Source organism: Symsagittifera roscoffensis, chromosome 6 (genome assembly GCF_963678635.1).
Source record: "Symsagittifera roscoffensis chromosome 6, txSymRosc1.1, whole genome shotgun sequence".
NCBI lineage: Eukaryota > Metazoa > Xenacoelomorpha > Acoela > Convolutidae > Symsagittifera > Symsagittifera roscoffensis.
In genome coordinates this window covers 53599097-53620184 of record NC_087067.1, presented here as the reverse complement: position 1 = coordinate 53620184, position 21088 = coordinate 53599097, and the positions used below count along the sequence as shown (strand labels likewise).

Below are 21088 nucleotides of genomic sequence, written 5' to 3'. Positions count from 1 at the left end.
AAACGAACATCCATACTTTCTTCAGCAACTTGAAATTACGCTGAACCTTCAAAAAAAAGTTCGGGCTACCCAAACTAAGCCGACAAAAATAAACAGACGGGCAATGATCCGAAAAAGCACACAAATTCATTTGCAAAAAAAAAACAGGTCCCACCCGGATTCGAAATACAGGCCTGTGTCGACTCAAGCAGGAATATTACCTCTACGCCAAATGCCCCGGGTGGTTGATTTAATTTATCACCAAGCAAAAAAAACACGAGCAAGATTTTCACGAGCAAATTCTGTGAACACAGTTGTTTATAGGAAAGAAAAATCCAAGTACCCGATTACAACACCCTTGCTAATCGCAAGGGTAAAGAAATAAAAATTCAAGCGAAAAATCAATTTTGAATTTGATCTAATTTCAGGGTTTTTTTCTTGGAAAAACAAAAAATCATCAAAACTATATTACAATTTGTAAAAAAAAACATCTGCAAATTAATTTTTTGTTTTTTACTTCTTTTTCCTCAAATTTGAGTTTTTAAGTGCCAGAAAAGCGCTACATGAAGCTTCATGGACTACTTTTACTTTGATAATAGCATAAATAACCCATTCTCATTTCATTCAACAAACGTTACTAACTCGCTCTTCGATGAAATTTTTGAGACTTTCAATGTCTTTTGAATCACGACTGAACGGGCTGCAATATGATATATCACTTACTCCAGCCTGATGACTTTTTGGGGTGCAAGCACCAAGAATCGAATCGCAGCGTTTCTGTCGGCCAGTCTCTCTTTTCACTGGCTGGTTTAATTATGATTTCATTTACCCACAAGCCATTGACAAATTTTCCGCAACGCATATGTTGTTCAGCTCAATTTCTGAATGTGTTTACCTTCAGATTCCCTGAAATCGCAAAAAAATCTTTGGTTGCTTTACTTGGTCAAATTTCGTCTTCCTCGACTAATCCATGTTCATCGACAAAAAGCAAATTTCAATCAAATCTATTTGAAATTGTTTTTATTAAGATACGATATTTAAGCTTCAATGGAGAATTTAAATGAAACAAATAAGCATGCAGCGTCGCTGATTGGACACTCTTCGAGGTTTTCGAACATGACATCACACTGTCACTCATCGTCGCTCACGTTCACGCTTTCCGCAGTATCCAGCACGCTCTCCTCTGTCACAACTTGTTCCAAGTTAGCATCCATTTTGAAAGCATCAGTGGAACAAGTAGCCCCCGTTACATAACTACTCTCCACTAAAGAAACAACTCCCATTGCACCCCCGCTGGGCAAACCTTCCACGTCGTCCCCATTTTCGAATCTCATCCTGTCCTGGTTGTTGCTTCTAGGCCCTCCTGGGTCACGTGGCTTCTGTTCAGAGCGTGCAGCACCACGAGAAGAAACATCAGAGGGTTCTGCTACTTCTCTGATCAGAGACAAGTAGCTGTACTCTGCGTGCAGTTCTTCGTCCGAGTAATCATCCACCATTCCGCTGTTATTAGCTGCTGTTAAATTATTTGTTTTCATAAATCGCTTCACATCTCCCGAATACACCTCGTCCACGCTACTCACTCCAGAATGGGCGCTGTTTAAAAGAGTCAGACTGCCTGTATTAGAAGTTGCAATGATAGGAGGATTCTGGATGACACTCTTGCTCATGTTGGAGGATCCGTTGCGGACCAAGTCCAGCTTCTGGGTGGCCTTGAACTGGCGTCGAAGAGTCTCCCTTAAATGGTACTCCTCTCTAATGGCGTGGTAACTATGCTGCAATGCATTGAACTTCTTTGACCACATTCTGTCGTTGTCTTTCAAGTCCTGGTTGAGCAGACTCACTTGTTTCTTCAGTTTCACCTGCTGATGTAGCAACACCTGTGCCTCCTTCCTCTTCTCCAACTTCTCCCGCCTCAATTCCTTCTCCATCTCCGCTCTTCCCTTCATCAGCTTCGTCACTTCATCTTTGCTCAACTGGGTTCTGTCAGACAGAAACGCATTCAATTCATTCTGCAGTGCCTCTACTTCCCTTATCCTCTGCGCTTCCAACTCCTCCTTCATCATCCCCATCTCCATCTGCTTCTCATTTCTCTCTTCCTCGATCACACTCTTCAGCCTCTCTACCTCCTTCTCCCTCTGATTTAACTTCTTACACTGCAACTTATACTTCCCATTCAGCTCATTCAGAGTCTCTGTGGCTAAATTGCTGCTCTCCGTTGAGTTCTTCAGGCGCTCCTCAAGCCAGTGGATCTTACTACTCAATGTCGCATTCTCTCTTTTCATATTGAATATTTCCGTGTCTTTGTCTTTAATCTCCTGAAGCCTTTGTTCAGCCAACATGACATCAGTACTGTGTGTATCTGCAGCCACTCCACTGTCGTCCAACCTGTTCACGCCTAACTCCATGTCTCTTGACCCTTCCCGCGGCACCTCCTGGTCTCTTCCATCTAACTCTTCTTCTTCTTCTGCTTCCTCTTCAATGCTTTCATTGTCCGCATCAGACACATTGTCCTCTATCTCTATCTGGGATTCCATCCGAGGCCTTCCTCCTTTTCCCGTCCCCTTTCCCTTTCTACCACTTTTTGAGGAGCGACCACCTCCCCCTTTGCCTTGCCTACTACCATCCCTCCTAATACTAGACATAGCTGCAGCAGCCGAGCTCTTCTTCCTCCTCGAGCGCACCTGTCGTTTGTTAGCCGACCCACTCTCAGCCGCAAGTCTGATGGCCTCGAACTCCGAACTCTTCTTCTTCTCCTTCGCCAACCCCATTTCCATCAACTCATTTTTCCTCCGCAACTCCTCAATCATGTTGTTCGTGTCTTCCAGACGAGTGTTCAGCAGGTGGTTATTCGCCTGTAGTCTCGTAGTCGCCTGCTCCAGACGCATGATCTTCACGACATCGTCCGGGTTTCTCAGCTAAATTGTAAAAGATAATTAACTCTTATCTGCCATAGATTTCTATTTAACTAATTTTTCATCTATGAGAACAAAGTTTATACATTTAAATGCCCAGACCCTCTCAAAATGATCTCCTCTCGCCATTTCATTGCAAATTCGGACATCAAATTCAGGACATCAAATTGCAGATTCGAACTATTGATTCGTTGAAAAACTTTTTTTTTATCGCTCGATCTGTGAGATATATGGTAGTATCGTGGGCTGTTTGTTAGAGTATTATCAGTACAGTAGAATTGTATAGCAGAGCAGTACCTGTTTGGTGTTCAGTGTTCCTCCGGCCTTCTGTGTGGTGGAAGTGTGGTATGCAGTGGCCAGTGCATCACTCAGCTGCTGTCTGTAACTCCTCCGAAGCGTCTCCATCCGCTCAACATGCAACTGCTCCAACTCCCCCACCCGCATCTCCATCCCACGAACTACATGCCCCCCACACACACACACTCAGCATACACTATACTATACTATAAGCATTTCCTCAGCTATGCAGTTTTGAAACTAGCCTACAGTCTTGCTTTCGGAGGATTACAGCTCACTTTTCTGCTTACTCCAGCCGGGACTTCAAAATCGATGACAAAATCCAGACTCATAGCAAAATCTCTCATATCTGAACATAATTATCCCAATGCCCCTATGATTTCAGAATATCTGCTTCTAGCAAGTGCCTGCTGTGTAATCTTGCACACCCTTATATCATCGATAAAGGAAGTGAGTGAGTGTGGGTGTGTCTGTGTGGTTGTGTTGCCTATTTTCTGAGCCTGGCTGCTGACTTCTGCCTCGTAAGCCGCAATCAGTCCCTCCCTGGCCAGCAGGAGGTCCCGCTTCCACTGCTGCAGCTGTCTGCCCAGATCAGTCACGTGACACTCCACCCGTTTCAGCTGCACGATGTGTCCCGCCTGGTCTATCTGGGTGGAGACATCTTTGCCGAAGTAGTTGGCCCTCAACTGGTCAGAAATGGCCACACAAAAATAGTCCTCCAGGTCCACGTCCAATTTTGATTTCTCATCCACATTTCCATTCAGATGAGAGGCTGGTGTTACATACTTAGAAGTGTAGCTTAAAGTTTCCTTTTTATTTACATGAAACTGCAGTTATGCCATCTTAAAAACCGTCCAAATGCTCAGTAAATTGAAAACATTCAACACCGTTATTGTAATTTTTCACATTTCCGAAGTTTGTTATTATTATGATAGCTTGGGAGCCACAAATTAAAGCTTCAAAAACAGCTCATTTAGAGATTAATACTTTTGCTCAAAAAGAACTTAGTCAAGCGTAGACCACCAATATTCAATACAGTCAATCATAGTAGTGAAAGAAGCAAAGTTTTCAGACTTCTTTTTCTCCAACTTAGAGAAGCTTCTCATGGCAGCACAATTCAATATAGTACATTACACAACTCCAAATTAAGTTTAGTTATGAAACCTGATTTTGCGTGGAAAAAACACTCCCAGTGTCAAAGTTCTCCCACCAAAATTAGTGGTCAGAAAATGAAGCAGTAGGGACTAGAGATCAAACTATATTAGCAGGCCACACTTCTAAGCCTGCTCTGGTATACCGGAAAGTGAGCTCTGGTCGACACTGGCAGAGGCTGTTCCTATTCGAGAAAGAGATGCGCCACCAGTTGGGAGGTTCAGCCGAGTCAGGTCACCCGACTGCAACTTGGAAGGCGAAGAGGAGGAATAGTGGGACTCGTGGATAGAAGAGGCGGTCGCTCTCTTCACATCCAGTGTCACTGCACTCATTATTTCATTCCCATTCTCAGTCCAAGTAATACTCAATGTAATAAACAGCGCAGCAGAATTGAGTATTGCAATTTATTTATAAAAAAGGAGATTAGTTGCATGTATGTATGCATGTGTATGTATATCCAACCGACCGATTGGTTGGCTTCACACTCCATTAAAGCAGCAAAGCAACCAGAACAAAACAACTCCATGTTCAATCAATTAGGACAGGTGGAAAGGAACGCATCTAAGGCCATGCTAATCCCACCGCACACTCTGCAAACAGTCTACGCTGGATGAAAAGCCAAGCATCGATGTTTTAATTGACAAAAAGATCAGTGAAAATAAAAACAACGAGCCTTGATGCTTGAATCACAGTATTAGCAAAACTTCAATGAAAACACATGATTACATCGAAAGACGATTGAGTTTTGTATCAACACAAAACACACCTCCAACTGGCTAATGAAAATCTAATTTGATGAATCCTCGAGCATAGCCAATCCCCGTAAACTTGAGAAGAATTGCAATGGAATAAAAAACAGATGCTTGGCTCGAAACATGTGATTGACAACTCGAAATTTAAATCTGTTGTTTTTTCTTCAACATTTTGTTGGCTGAATAAACTGGAAGCTTACCTGCGTATATAGTCTTTTCGACCTGTTGCTGCACTTTAGCAGGAGTGACCAGTTGAGAGGCTGATTTGTTCATGGCCAGTTCACTCGAAGTGTGGTTCTGCATGTGGTTGCTCCTGGGAGGAGGAGGAGGAGTGGAAGGAGTCTCCATCATCTGCACAATCTGACACATGTTCTCCACTGAACTGAACATCTGATTGGCCACAGAACAGGCTGCACCCGAAGTCATGAACTGGCTCACTCCGAAGGAGGCACTACCCTTAGTGGACTGCTGCTGCTGCTGCTGTTGATGGGTGAGAGCCACAAGCAACGAAACCTGCACAACGACACACACAGGATAGTCATGCTCGCAACAGAATCCAACTTCCATTAAGAACAACATCCTATTGTCACTCAGACTAGTTAAAATAAAGTAGAAAAAAATTAACATTAAAGTCTTAGAAAAATACAAGCCCAAATAAAAATTAGCTTACAACCTTTTGATCAACATTTCAAAATAAAGATGAACTGAAAAAAGATGGAGACAAAACTGAGACACGAGAGAATAGAATTAATTGTTCGCGTGATTACTATAATTACTATCATGATGAAATGAAACGATTGTGTGCATTGTTCTGGCTACCTGTCTGGCGAATGGCATGATGACAGACTGGGTGGACTTGGTCCTGATGGGGGGAAGGGAGGACAACACCGCCTCCAACACACTCTCGCCCGCCTCAGAGGTCGCCGTCACACCCCCCATACTGCCCACTCCTGCTGCCCCACCCACGCCAACAGTGCCTATGGTGGCTCCCATTCCCCCTCCTGTCCATAGCCCCGTGCCTATGCTGAGAGTAGTAGGCATGTCACGCCGCCACAAGGAAACTATCCACTCAGACAACAATGACTAAACAAATACCAAAGCTTACCTGTAAAGCTCACCACGTGCAAATTCAAAACAGAGAGAAAGAGAGAGAGAGAGAGAGCGAGGAACTATCTTTACCATTTAAGCTAGCCTTAAATCTCTTGAGCAGTTTGATATTTTCTTCACATATCTAGAAGTTTCGAACAAGTGGAAAGTTAATACTAACGACGATTGGTAATAAGACTGCTGATTTGGCCCAGCGTCTATTTTAAATAGATCCTTCTCGTCTGACGCTCCAACACAAACAGACAACTCCGTTCGCACTCACTCGCATCACAAGGACCAGATTGGATGGGACGGAAGAGTCGGCGGGCGAAATAGATGGAAAATTCAATCAATCCAATTTTGGCGAGAACATCCAGTAGTATTACAGCTACGCTGTGGCCTCAATCTGGAATGGATGCTGTGTGCTGCTTCGTTGTCATCATTGAGTAGGCAAATGAGTGGGTGGGTGAGTGAGTATGGCGGTCCTGCTTGTCCGTCCACGTTTTCACTTCACATCAGTTATGACATTTGCATGTCCAACAACTAATCTCTACTCCCATTGTGACATGACAACTGAAATTGGACAGAAAATGGAATGGATACATAAAAACAGTTATGTTCTAACACAAAAATAAAGCAACTTGAAACATTATTCCATTTCAATGTTTGTTGCGATTGTTTCCACGTACCATATTTTGCTCTGTTTCTATCTAAGATAATCGAATGAAGTCATAATACGAAAACTTGTCGTAGAATGATTTACAAATTGTCTATACATATCATATTTGCCTATATTAGATGGAAACAGAACAAAATATGATACGTGGAAACAATCGTATCAAAAAATGAAATCGAATAATGTTTCAAGTTGCTTTAACTAGCGGATAGATACAAATTAACAGACTTAATATTTGACAGAACTCCACACGCTGGTGAACAAACGAAGTTGATTTTTGGGAAAACAAATGAAAAAGGAGCAAACAATTGAATTTGCTAAAGATGATTTGCCTCATTCATCCCAGTCCGCACCCTCCGCCCAAGTTAATCAGTAACTCTTTAGTTCATTTGTCCGTTTGAAATAAAAACGATTACTTTTAAACGGCCAAATACTTTTATCAAAAGAAATCAAGGGAAATGAACTGAACTCGAAAAGAATTCAAAATTTAAAACGCAAAAAAACTAGAGCGTGAAAAAATTTAACGAATTTCCTGTACAAAAAAAAACAAAAAACCTTCACAACCCATATAATTTCGGGACAATTGAAAAAACCAAAAACACGTGAAAGAAATTTTTGACGTGTTTAAAATACACAACACCAGTGACACAGAGGCGAAGCTTCGTTTCGCAAACACTAGCGAGAACACGATAAAAAGCATCTTTAGAAATTGCAAAAAAAAAACTCAGAAATAAGCCTCGAATAGAAATAATACTAAAAGAAATTGGTAAAAATTCGGATAGGTCTAGGATTCGACCTGCGACCTACTGCAATCTAGAGATTTCGAGTCTCATGCACTAACCACTCATCCACGCACGCATAACCACCGACAAACACTAGTCACGAATAAAGCAGCAACATATGCAAATAAATTGCCAATGCCATTCAGCAGAAGTCGCACCAAATACAAATAGACACAATTTTGCAAGTAATTCCTTGGTCTATAACAAGCTAAAGGCATCCACACTAACTTCGCATGCAACAAATCGAAAGCATAAAATTGTTAAAATTATGCATTTCGAAAAATTGCGAGATATATTGAGTTAGAAAACTTCTGAAATCAAGTTTTTATTAGGATCTTTTTTCAAAGACGCTGCTCTCTAGTGTAATAACAGAACCTCGTAGGTCAGAATTAACCAAAAGGACCCCTTTGATATTTCACCCAAGTGAAATACCGAGGGGTAGCCAAGTCGTTCTAATTCGAGGCTTACTTCTATTTTTTTCTTTTTTTTTCACTCTATAAAGCTGATTTTTTGTCGCGTTCGCTCAGTTCCTTCAGGGATCCCCTGATCGTGTTGGTGAAGGTGTTCAATTATACGATCCCTATTTTACACTTCTAGATTTTTAGCAGCCCTTTCAATTTAATAATATCAAAATAGCGCTAACACTAGAGCGAACACGACAAAAAAAATCAGCTTCATAGAGTTATAAAAGAAAAAAAAGACTCGATTTAGTACAACTTGGCTACCTATCGGATTCGAACATGCGACCTCGAGATTTGGAGACTCTCGTCAGGCCCGCACGGCCACGAACTATTAACAACCGACAAACACTAGTCACGAAAAAAGCAGATACAGAAGTTTAAAAAAAAATTGCCAATACGATTCAGCAAAAGCAGCAACAAATACAAATAAACACAACTTTGCAAGTAATAATATGGAATATAACAAACTGAGGGAATCCACGCTAACTTTGCACATAATTAATTCGAAATGATAAAGCCAAATTATTTATAAACTAAGCACTTCTAAAACATTGCGAGATATATTAAGTTGGAAAATTTGTGAAATCGAGTTTTTACTGTAGTACTAATATTTGAAGCAAATAGATTTTTCGGTTCATTCGCTTCATGGGTTAACTTATTACTAATCTAATGTCAAAGCACATGCTATCAAAAAGCTGTAACGGTACCCCATAAGTGGCACCAATATTTGTGACTTAGGTTAGAAAACAAAGAATAGTCGTACTGTAACACTACCTTGTAAAAATCAAACAGTCAAAGCAATTCAGTCGATAGTCTTTGCAGCATCCTATGAAGCCACAAAATGGAACCAAAAAACTTCTAAAACCTACACGATCCGCTGGTAATTAAATAACTTAAAACCCAATAAGTCGAGAAAGTACCTTATTAATTCATTCGAAACGAACGAAACACAAACCAACTACACAAACAATTATTACGGACTGAACAGACTTAAAAACATCTCATCCACCACTATCCGTTCCCAGTACAGATCTAAGCCGTTCCTATCTAGTTCCTGTACAGTTCGCAGTGTTGAAGAAAAGTAAGCGTTGTACATTTCAGATGTAGATGACTAGAAAGCATAATAATGATGTGAGAGGATGGTTTAAAGGTCAACCAAAGGTGGCAGACAACTACTAAGCTCAGTACCTGTTAGAAACAGAACTGGACAGATGATTGACAGTATGACTGGCCGCACTGAAGCAAGAAATGGAACTAAAATGGAACTAGTTCGATCACTATAACAGCAGTCAAAATATTGTGACAAGAGACATCAATTGAGATACAAACTTCGACAGCTAACACAGCGGCAAAAAACTCCAGTATTGACTTGCTCAGTCTTGCAAATATTAGCTTTCATAAGTTTTGGGCACAAAAATGAAGCCTCACGTAACAAACAACAGCGAATAAACAATTTGGAAGCATGAAAAAAAAAATAAGTCATAAGAGAAAATAAGGGTGCTAGGGATTTCAGCAGACCGATTTTTTAGCAGATCAATCTTTTAGCAGACTCCGAACAATTATAAAGTCAGAAAACTAACTTCAAACGCGGGATTGGCGATTACCGACCGCTTGCTCCGCTGCGCTTTAACTCAACACGAAAGTTAGTGCTGATTTAAATTATCGGGAAAAAATGAACAAAACTTGAATTTTCAAAAAAGTTTTTCTCAAATTGGGTTGAATTTAGACAAAAATCAAAGAGAACAAAGGTTGAAAAGAATTTCAACAGAATTAAGATGTTTTCCCAAAACTTCTCAATTAAAACTGGGTCATTTTGGCTTTTTTCAATTAATCAAGAATTACGCTGAAACTACTTAGTTAATTGATCAGGAATATGTATCACAATAAGCCTCTTACAGAGCTCATTAAAATTCTAGAAGAGTTAAATATCCAAAAACCTGTATAAGAGAAAATATTTATTGATACTCAAGAAACGTGATTTTTTCTATATAAAACCCCAACAAATTTTAAGCAATTTAATCAAAATTTTGGAGATTTAACACTTCTAGCACTTTGTTGAGCTAGGTAGGAGGCTTTTTGTGATATATATATTTCTCCTCAATTAGCAAATTAGTTTCAGCGTAATTCTTGATTAATTAAGAGAAGCCAAAATGACCAATTTTTGGGGTAAAACTTTGGTTCAGAATTTCGGTTGCACAATTTTAATTCTACTGAAACTTTGAGCAACTTTAGTTCTTTTTACTTTTTGTCAAATTTTAACCCAATTTGAGAAAAATGTGTTTGAAAATTCAATTTTTGTTCGTTTTGTCCGGATAATTTAAATCAGCACTGTATTATGCGCGTAAATCTTTGTTTATTTAGACTGTTAGGTTTTTTGATTGAAGCTGACAGTTTTTTTCGAAAAATCGTGAAATAGTTGAATTAATTGGGGAAGCTTGCCTCCAGACTGAGCGTCTTTTTGAGTCTATCAATCAATCACCTATCACTTTATTACGTTGGTCTGCTAAAAGACTCATTTTTCAATTTTTATGCTAAAAGATTGGTCTGCTAAACGATCGGTCCCCGCTGGATTCGAACCCCTCTTGAAGAGACCTCTAGAATTCGAGTCGGCTGCCATATCGACATGTTGCACTGAGAAGTTAGCTCACTCTGATAGTTACAGCGGGAAAAACATGTGCTAAATCTGTTTTATCTGATATTGAACGATAACACTAACACTCATCTTTGATTCTGACATTGAACAAAACACAAGCGATTACTACTGTCAATAAAGTAAACAGTACCAAATTCGCAGCAATAATATCAACTGAAATTGGGGAAAAAAATCAAATTTCTATAGAAAATTTATGTTTGCTGAAAAGCCAAAATTCACATCTTATCTCACTACACAAGGCATTTCGCCTTAGACCCATAAAAAGCATAACAATAGTCAGTTAGATACTAGTGCCACAGAAACCTGTGAGGATGAAAAACTTTCTTTGTCAAATTTTTGGTTCAAAAATATTTTGATAAATTATAAACACGGTGCTCAATATAAAATAAGGTAGAAACTCGTTAGAAACAAAACTTCTTGCTGAAAAAAAATCACCCCCTTCCTATGGTCAGCCTCTCAGAACTTCAAACAATCGCACCAAAGCTGACTGAACTTTTGGGGTTTCCACATTCCAGAGTTAATTGACTTTTCAAATTTAGCTGCTTCCGTTTTCCCAGACCCAGCTCTATCGATCATGAAATTCAGCAATTTGTTTCACTTTCCGACCAACCGAAAAAAAAATAAAAAACAATTGTCGATTTGATATCCTTGGGTGCTGCAAAGATAAAACAAGTTTCCAAATTCATTTTCAAAGTAAACTTCTTGCGTAAATAAGCAATAAAATGTTTTGAAGGGAGATTGGTCGGAGGATATGTGCTCAAGGAGAGAAGCCTTTGAGGCAGTGGACAACTAGAACATAGCCTTGTTGTTCAACAGACTACATACATGTGATGTATCTGCAGCCAACATTCCGTCATGAAATAACGAGGGCTACTTTCATTAGTGGGGGGCACAGATGAGAAGAGAGGAGAGACATGAAGAGATTGAGTAGATGGGAAACCTGGTAATTCCAATTCTCTGCAGCACTTGCCACTTCTACAAAGAAACGCAACAAACAGTACAAACACTACTGATCCTACTATTCAATACTCTTTCATATCCAATAACTGAGCTGAGTAATCGAAAATTTATTCCTTTCCTTATTCCACACTTTGTTTTGTCTTTAGTTTTCTGGCTTTGGGAGACAGTTGGATGAATGCGCAAGTGTGGCTTTGGCTTTAGTGATAGTTTGCATTGGCGTTGCATTGCAGTGGATTGGATTAGAATGGATGGGATTTGGGATTCAGTTGATATGGTGTGAGCGTCGTTGGTATATTCTCCATCTCCTCATTGCGAATACACAAGGCTTGCAGTTTGTTCTGCTAAGCATAACCATTTTGCATATTTGCGCTTCTCTCACGTTCTCTTTTTCGATACTCACAAACACACTCCAGGAATCCAGCAAACCAAACTACCATTCATTCGATTCATTCGACTCATTACCACACTCGGTCACACTCTAACTCATTACCATTTATAACTGAGTTATTATAAAATATACTGTACAACTGGCTAGCACCGGCACTACATCCCATTTCCGCTACGATATTCTACCCAAACTTGACTGCTGCGAAGTCACTCATTATACCATCTATTCATCACCATTGTCATCATTATGCTTGATTTGATCACTTAGTCTGTCGTGTACGTCATGGTTGCCTCTGCACGCAAACAATTGAGCTTCTGACCAATTCCACAAATACAAGCCAAGTCTAAGGTGATAGAAATTAAGCAAAACTATTGTTTGGACAACCTTCGCCAAGCTGGTTATCAAACGGAAACCCGCCAAACAATTACCTTCCCTTCAATACCTATCTTCTCATTTGATATGAAAACTGCTATTTGATTTATAAACTAAAACTCATATTTCTCAACAGACAGAACTTCAACCTTCATTACATACATCAAATGTTCATTTTCTGGATAATTTTTAAGCAAAAACACTTCTAAAGGTCAAACATTTGACCAAGAGTTATTAGAATTTTTATTTTTGACATAAATACACATATGCTTCCTGTTTGTCCTGGTTTCATTGAAACAGACACATTTTATTTATTTCAAAGCTACTGAAACTTCAACTAAAATTTAGAACAAACCCTGCATTCTGATGATCGAGTTATAACTTGTGTCACATTAGAGGTAAACTTGTTCTATCACTTCGGAACTAACTTCATAATTGGGTTTGACACTGTTTTAATCGCATTCGCTTGCATTGCATCACCCATGCACACCTTAGCACACCTGCCGAGTCTAGACAATCATTAGTGCAGAGTAGCGTTTTCTGGTGTCCTACGCAGTGATGAAGTGGCTGTGCATGTTGGCCACTACTCTGCTGTACTGTGGCCAGAAGACACTGGACAAGACCAGCAGCAGCAGCAACAGACAGAGACTGACGGGAAGAGTGCTACGAAACTCATTCGTGGCCATCGTTCTCTCATTCTGTCTCAGGCCAGACTGCAAACTCTACAGGAGAGAACTGGAACCCATGAGACTTCAGATACAACCAAACAGCCTCAAGATACAAGCCAGTAACCTGGACCAAAATCACTACAACTACAAGTGTGTCATCATACGCATATACGGCAACAATCTGTTCCCATTGCAGCAGCAGGACCAGGGCAGTCGCAATCTGGAACACATTCTGTCCCACGAGACACCACAGCAAGACTGTCCAGTCATCTGGATCATCAACCGAATCATTAATGCCACAGAGAAACACAGGATCCAGAATCTTCTCAAAAACAAATTACACCTGGTCGAGATCGCTATTGACCACAGAGAACTGTTAGATTATCAGTTCAACCCCAGGACAGCACTTTATCATCTGACAGACATCAATCATGCACGCACCGTTGCACTAGACTACGCTTACCGTCTGCGAGCAGAGTGGGCTGTTCTACTGGACGGTAACTCATTCATCACAGACGAAGGCTTCCACACTATGATGCAATATCTGACACGACAACATTACAGTAACGGGAAAAGCGCTGCATTCATTCCCATGAGCAGAGTTGTGGAGAAGAAATCAGGAGGCATGCAGCTCCACAGTGCGGACACAATAGACCACTTGCTGCACGGTCTGTCCAATCTGCAGGAACCGTATCTGGCCTTCCATCACAAATTCCTCACTCACACTCAGCTGCAGAATGTCACTTTATTCGATAGCAGTCACGGATATGGCAAGCAGAGCAAACTGTACACACTCAGACAGCTGCGAGATCAGTTCTCAGAAGTGGTCGCTTGTCCAATAGCCTTCGACAAATGTGCTCTCAACAGTTGGTTCTCCGGCACGGATGAGTTTCGCACTGCTGCCTCCGAATGTGGTTACGTCATTAGGATGCTCTACTGGCCAGACAGAAGTGAGAAAGAGAAGAAGCAGAGCACTTCCCCATTCGACCCAGAAAAGAGCAACTCTTCTCGATCATACCTCCGCGCTGTCTCATTTTCTTACTTGATGAAAAGTATTCGACCATTTCTGGAATCTATGTCCAAAATCTAACTTATTAAACATTTCAATTAACGTAATTCAATGGCATGATCTATAAAGCGCGCCAAAATAAAAAACTAGTGTAAAAAGTTTCAATAAGCTCTATTGCTTCGATTTTCCTCTGCCTGAAATCCTCAGTAAAAAATGCGTTGAAAAAAATGCACTGATTTTGATTTGATGACAGCATTGATACCGTGGCGACTAGGGACGGAACAAGGATTTTCTCGAGAAGGGGAGGGGCGGATTTCAAAAAATTGTCGACCAAATTGATTTTTCGAGCTCTCCCAAACCCCTAAAAAGACCGTTTTGGCCAAAAAACAGGCCAAAAAAGAGGTTTTAGGTACTTTTCGGAAATGTATGACCAAAAAATCGCGTTTTTTTGGCGCGCGCTTCCCCCTCAAAATACAAATAATTGCGCCATAGGTGCCTTTCGAAAAATTTAAGGGTCCGATAGCCAAAATTGGTTATCTCAAATAAGTACAACGGGAGCCCTTTGGGTCGGCAAGGTGTCGAATTCCTGAGGGAAGAGGGGGCGTCCGCTTTAAACACCCTAAATCCGGGGACTTGGCATGAATTGCGATGAAGATGTTAAGAAAAACTAGCGTGTATCGCACCTCCGGTGCCTCAAACCGATTAAGAAACGTGAAAACTACCTGTTTATTAAAAAAAATGTCAAAAAAACGGAATACAACCATAATAAAATAAGGGGGCATCCAACAAGGCTTTTTATTTCAAAAAATAAATTATAAACAAATTTCAACGTAAAGGTTACTTTAAAACTAAAATAGTCAAATCTCCTAAAAACGGTGTGTCAGATCTTCGTATTTTTAACTCAGAAACAAACCTAAATTGACGGACAGCGTGCAACTGCACTTTCTCATATTTGAAAAAAAAAATTGAAACGAAATCATTCTGAAAATCACTGAATTCATAAATGAGAATCTTGTTTAATTTAGCTCTTCCTTTTCTTTGCCCGTACGTTAATAATTTGCTGTCATCAATGTTCAAATCAGCATAATCAATTTTAAAATATCAGCAGAACAGCACCCCAGCACAAGGTTGAGGATTTCATGTTTTGTACTGTTTTTATTTTAAAAAAATCGGAAAAATTCAATTAAGTCATATCTCGGAAACTAAGAAGATTTAAAAACTCATATTTGGGCGCAAAACTTGAAACGATTCAGAGTACCATGACAGCGCCTCACTTTGTGACGTTTTTTATGTCTAATTTCTTTGAAAACTTTTATATCTAAGGTCTCTGAAAGAAAAAAAATTGAAAAAACGCCTAATCTCGAATACTAAAAGCATTTGAGCACTCTAATTTGAAAGCATGATTAGTAACATCTCAGAGTACCCTAACAGCACCCAACAACAGTATTGAGAACTTCACATTTGGTGAATTTCGAATATGTCGTGAATTTGGAACCCATTGGGTAACCCTGACAGGACCATACTATTGGGTTGCTAGTTTCAACCTTGGTGAAATCATCACTGAAATCATAATGGAAAATCAAAAACTCTTAAGCATTGGAATATACGATATTTCTTGAATGTGAAAAAACCTTCAATAACATGCAAAAATAGTACGTTGGAAAATCTTTAACATGGCGAGATAATGAAGCCCGGATTTAAAAAAATAATAGCTGGATAATAGATAGTAGCTCTGATCACATACAGTCATGGGTAAATTTCAAAATGCGAAGAATATGAGTAACTGAAAACAAATTTACATCGAAACCAAATTGACAAACTGAAAGCAATCAAAACCAATTCAAAAATTTGAAATCGAATGAGACAAAATTTTTTTGACATGTTACAAAGAAAATATATGGCCGTATCATTACATAAATGATAGATCAAGAAAAAACTTCATGAAAAAATCAATAACTCAAAAAAAAAACAGTCTGCCATGTCACACTTGGTAAATTGAAAATGTTCAACCCTTAAGAGAAGTCTGTGCTGAGGAAACCAAGCAGACATACTATAATCCAAAAGGTATTTGAAAGGATTAAAAATCTAGCTCGCAAAAAACAGGTCCTGGTCGGACAAAAACTCTTCTGGTTATCAAGTATGCTTTTAGACCTACGAGAAATGAGCTTAATCCGTCAACAAACTTGTATTGATTAAAAACCAGGCAATAAAATAGTTCATTGACTCAGTAAAAGTTGTTTCCTGCAAAAAATCTATGTTCCGATTTGATCACACCCGCATTTTCTAAACATCTAAAACAAAAAGGGTAGGTGGTTATTTTGATACAAGCATAGAATATTCCTGTAGAATTGCTAATTCTAGGCTTACCTAAGTAATACGGGGACGCATCCCCGTATTTAGCGATGAATGTCCCTCTCCTTTTGAGGCCCCTATGTCTGAACGCAGTAGTACAAATAGATTTCCTCCGCGCCATCCCGGCCACGCTTATACCTCGCGACATAACTCCATCGAGGACCCTCTTTGTTGTCCCGATATTCATAAAAATGTACACCGAGGAAATCCTCCAAAATATGTAAATCCGACTCGAAAACTCCTCGTTCCAATAACGATAAACTAGGATCAAAATGGGGTAATAGAAAGACTGGGACCGGGACGGTTGTTTCCGTTGCTGCTCTCTGAGCAATTTCTGGAGCTGAGTGGAAACGGTGAGCAGATAGTGTAAACAGTCCAGAAAACAACTTGAGCTGGGAGGGCGCACTCGACTTGAATCGGTTCGTGCGTAGCGGGATTTATAGTTCCGCAGACCTCAGTGTGGACGGAGGTTTCGCTCATGGTCAAACCCAGCCGCTCGCATAACTGGCGGAGGATCGCTAGGCTCAGGTGTTTCATGGGACCGTCACTTAATAAAACCGCCCGCCGCTTTTCACATTCCTCGCAACTGAGGCACACGCTTCGGCATTGCCCGCGCAAAGATTCTACGTGGTGATTAGAGGCGGCAACCTGCTCTAACTTCGTCCATCCGCCTGGTGTACCAGATCGTCCCGATGAATATGAACAAGGGTAGAAAGGGTATACATCTCATGTGGACTATTTTTCCTCTCCTGTAAAGGTCTCATCAGTCATGGTGTATGGCGCAGCCTTACGCTTGAATGCTTTCGGTTGAGGAGGGGTCCGGTCAGGAAGGGGCTTACGATCACCCGTTAATACAGCCCGACGATAACCGACTATTTTCTTGTAGGTTTTGAATTTCATGGTTTGGAGGAGTTCTAATCGATGAAAGCGTAATAGTTAACAGTGAATACGTGTTATAAGGTTAGTTTAGTCAACAGAGTTAAGTAGTGAATTAAACAATTGTTTAAGTTGCAAGACGACGAAAACAAACAAAGACTAGTCGGGATTTTAAAAAGGTACCAAATGTGATAACCCCCAACCGGAAACTACCGGGGATAGCATTAGGAAACTCATGGACGGATATTAGAGATAATTTGACCCAGGCATGCAAATATCTAGAACCCTCGGACCCCCTGCCCCAAGTGATAACGGTTCCCGGAAGTGCAAATAGCCCTATTACAGCTCGGCAACTAGCGGTTGAAATGGAGCCAAAATTTAGTATGTTATAGACCTAGTTGAGGGAACCTTAAGTTCAGAACCCCAGACACCCTGGGCCCCTACTTCCGTTGCAATGTCCTTTGTGAATAGTCCTCACCTCGACTTCCAAAAGCCGTTTCTCGGCCCCCACTGAACGCAGGGAGCTAAAACTTTTAGATATCATAGGTAGTAACGAGGTACATCATGTTATAATTTGAGCCAAATCCAGCGGTTGGACCGGGAGTTATTAGCGCCTTGGAAAAACACCACCTTAAACCGGAAATAGGCATTTACGCAAAATTATGAGCGGGGGCATATCGATTGTATGGCGGCATTAGACACTACAACTCAGCCTCGGAAAAAGACCCCTGGTAATCAAGACCCCTCGACGGCTCCTTCAAGTTAATAGCCTTTTCTCGGGAAAAATGGACATTAGAATTGTGAAAACTTGTGAAGTATTAACGGCATATGGATGAAATTTGGTAGGTATGACCCCTATGGGATTCTAAACTGAAAATGGAAGATTGACCCTGGGTGACCCCGGAGTGATCTTTAAATGATCTTTGAGCGTTTGGGTGTAGAAAACCCTGGGACCAACACCGGAAAGTGGCGTATTCCCCAAGCCCAAGCCTTGGGAACGAGAATCGGCACCTTACTTACAATTAGGAGATAACTTACCTATTGGGAAATGAAGCAGAAGCTGAAAGAGAATAGTTTTACAGTACGACAACGAAGTACTTGAACTAAATGGTTCAACCTAACTCGGCGAATGAGCTATTAATACATGTCCAATCAGACCAAAAAAAATAGTCCCAGAGAAAAACGGTGGTAATAGTAGCATAGCAAGTAAGTCTCCTAACAAACACGAATGAACGGGATACTTACCCAGCTCCACGGAGGTGGCTTTTTAGCACAAACTGACCCCTAATAAGCGAAGTAAGTTCCCCGAGTAGCTAGAAGGTCGGGAATTGAATAGACTATAGATAGGAAAATTAGATGCTCCGAATGAAGTAGCGACCCATATAAAGGGTTTTCCCCTAGCTCGGGAGGTCGGAATGTTGATGGGATAATTCAATAAAAACATTGGGAGATTGGTTAATTAAACACTACTCGGCTATGAGGTGAAATTGGACTTGCTATTTGCACAACTTAGTTAGAGATACCTAAAATGAACTTGCAGTTTAGGACTAGTGTCGTCAGAAGAAGAATTCAGTTAAGACCTAGCAAAAGAGTTACCAGAGTAAATGTCAGGACTTGTAGGGACGACCATATCTCTAACTATAACTGAAACTCAAATAGAAAAACATATAGGGATAAATAAACAGCCTACCCTTAGAGAGAACAATTAGAGTGAAGTTAGAGTGTAGTTGGAGAACAAGAAACTGTGAAGCTGAAGGGATCATTTAAAGTACCTCAAAGGAATAGTGATCCGTAGTGACACTATTAATTTTAGCAGGTCGAACTGGGTAATTGTGTGGAATTACTGTATGTAACTCGTTAATTAGGATTCTCTAGAGAAAGAGAGAATTGTTAGTTAAGTTAGCTGGGATTTGAATTGCAATTAGGCAATTGTGTTGATTGATTAGATTATATTTCGGCCACTTAGAGCCTTCTATATTTGGACCATTATTTATCTGACTTTAATTACAAATGAAATTTCTTGCAACCAGACAGCCTCAAGAGCACTAACTACAAAAAGGGGGCAAGTACCCGAATACAGTGCGGAATAGTTGCCACCAACTTAACCCTTTCGGGATTGTGGATAGTAGTGAACCTCGGTCGCCCCGCTGAATTCATTACCAAAGGGACCATTTTGCGGTGCCGTTTGGTTAGATTGTGTGAACGTACCTAGATGAGCTGTCCCCTAAACGTACAATTCCTATCACTAAAAAATTGTAACGATATATAAAAATCTGCAAAAGAAGAAAATTTATCAAATATTCATTTTTGATATTTTAAAGTTTTTTTTGGTTATTTTTAGTAGGTAATCCATAGCTAATCCATAGTTTGTTCCAATCGCTTTGACTGAAGCGCTCGGAAACATTAAAAACCGTAAAACATCGTGGTTGCGATACATGAGAACATCAGAAGAAAAATATCATCGAAGTGTCAACATAAAGATGGAGAAAATCCGAACTCGTTCTTAAACCTTTTTAAAAAATTCAAAAAAAAAACAAATGATTTGTCTAAACAAAAAATACTAACAATAATGGATCAGAAACTATTCAAACTATATGGATAGAAGTAACTTTTCGATTGCAATTTATGTTATAGCAAAATTGTAGTATAACATAAATTACGTCAGTCATAAATACTGGCAAATTTTCATCGAACTTAAGAAAACTGAATAGCAGCAATTCAAAGCCGAAACCAACCGCACACCCATGCATTCAGATGAAATTGTTGCAGTGCTTTGAGCCTTTTCAGGCATTATCACACGATAAAAACTTTTGAATTGAAGGAAATGTCTTATATAAGATTGTAATATTGTGGCTCACCGCAATATTGAAAAATGTCATGATATGTCATGAAAAAGCGTGATTGAAAATAAGCCTTGAAAAGAACACTGAAAAACACCGGGTCAAAATGCAATAAAGAAAACATTCTTACAGAGTAGCATTGTTGATTTGGAACTTGGAAAAAAAATTAGAAAATGTGACAAGAGACGAAGTGGCGCTTCACATACGCAAGCAAAATATCCAGACAATGCTATTGGAAACGGAGTCTCAGTGCGCTTTCGCAACTCACTTTTAAATTTTGTCAAGTGATGTTTCTTTTCTCGTCTTGCAAAACATTGGAAAAGGCCAAATAAATAGCCAATAAAAAACAAGACTCCTCGCATATCAAGGCTAAGCCCTAAATGTTCCTACTGCCCGTTAAGTCCAATTAAAATGATAGTTTTAATTGAAAAATTTATTAAATAACTGAAAAAAAATTAAGACCCAATGGTTTGCATCAATTCAATTGGGAACGCATTAACCCACCGCTTACGCGTGTTATCAGAATGCAGTATATCTCGCGCTAATAACACGATAAATTCCGTCCGAGAAAAGCCTACATACGTGTGTGTAACCTGTATTAATAGCCTTCGCAAAGAATGTAGCGCTGGTTTATATACCGCAATAAAACTGAACATAAAAATGATCGAATCGGGCTGGGTTCGAATTAGATTTGTAAGTTTTCTTATTTTTTATGGCAAAAACTGGAGGAAAACTATGGGCTAATTCCAGCTAAATTTGAAACTAAAGGCCTCATTTTAAATACTGGATATGAATTATTTATAATTAACTGTTATAAATCTGTTTATAATTTACTCTTATAATTAATCGGTTTGAGCTCTTATAGACATGTCT

General features: G+C 39.8%; 2 protein-coding genes across 3 annotated transcripts in view; both read right to left on the bottom strand.

Annotated features, from left to right (window-relative positions):
* LOC134848570 (alpha-catulin-like) overlaps positions 1 to 21088 on the bottom strand; it is a 619753-nt gene that overhangs the window by 18996 nt on the left and 579669 nt on the right. Inside the window, exons 2-4 of one of the 2 annotated variants that reach the window (XM_063866084.1) lie at positions 6360 to 6751; positions 5912 to 6175; positions 5293 to 5605 (exon numbers count right to left, since the gene is read on the bottom strand). In XM_063866084.1, coding sequence (XP_063722154.1) covers positions 5293 to 5605; positions 5912 to 6133 — 535 coding nt within the window. In that variant the 5' untranslated portion in view covers positions 6134 to 6175; positions 6360 to 6751. Of the gene's footprint in view, positions 1 to 702; positions 951 to 5292; positions 5606 to 5911; positions 6176 to 6359; positions 6752 to 21088 lie in introns of those variants that run through there. The other variant, XM_063866085.1, reaches the window with a different exon arrangement.
* LOC134848571 (myosin heavy chain, cardiac muscle isoform-like) lies at positions 1014 to 4797 on the bottom strand. Its single transcript, XM_063866086.1, has 4 exons — positions 4486 to 4797; positions 3676 to 3960; positions 3189 to 3349; positions 1014 to 2894 (listed from the first exon to the last, which is right to left on the bottom strand). The coding sequence occupies exons 1-4, from the start codon at positions 4670 to 4672 to the stop codon at positions 1110 to 1112; spliced, it is 2418 nt and encodes an 805-aa protein (XP_063722156.1). The 5' UTR covers positions 4673 to 4797; the 3' UTR covers positions 1014 to 1109.

What these genes read in the sequence shown, in the direction of transcription:
- LOC134848571 (XM_063866086.1), bottom strand. Translation starts at nt 4,672, where the DNA reads ATGAGTGCAGTGACACTGGATGTGAAGAGAGCGACCGCCTCTTCTATC. An exon ending in CGACCAGAGCTCACTTTCCG is followed by an intron (nt 3,961 to 4,485) that starts GTATACCAGAGC and finishes ATGTAACACCAG; the next exon opens with CCTCTCATCTGAATGGAAAT. An exon ending in CAGCCAGGCTCAGAAAATAG is followed by an intron (nt 3,350 to 3,675) that starts GCAACACAACCA and finishes GGGGGCATGTAG; the next exon opens with TTCGTGGGATGGAGATGCGG.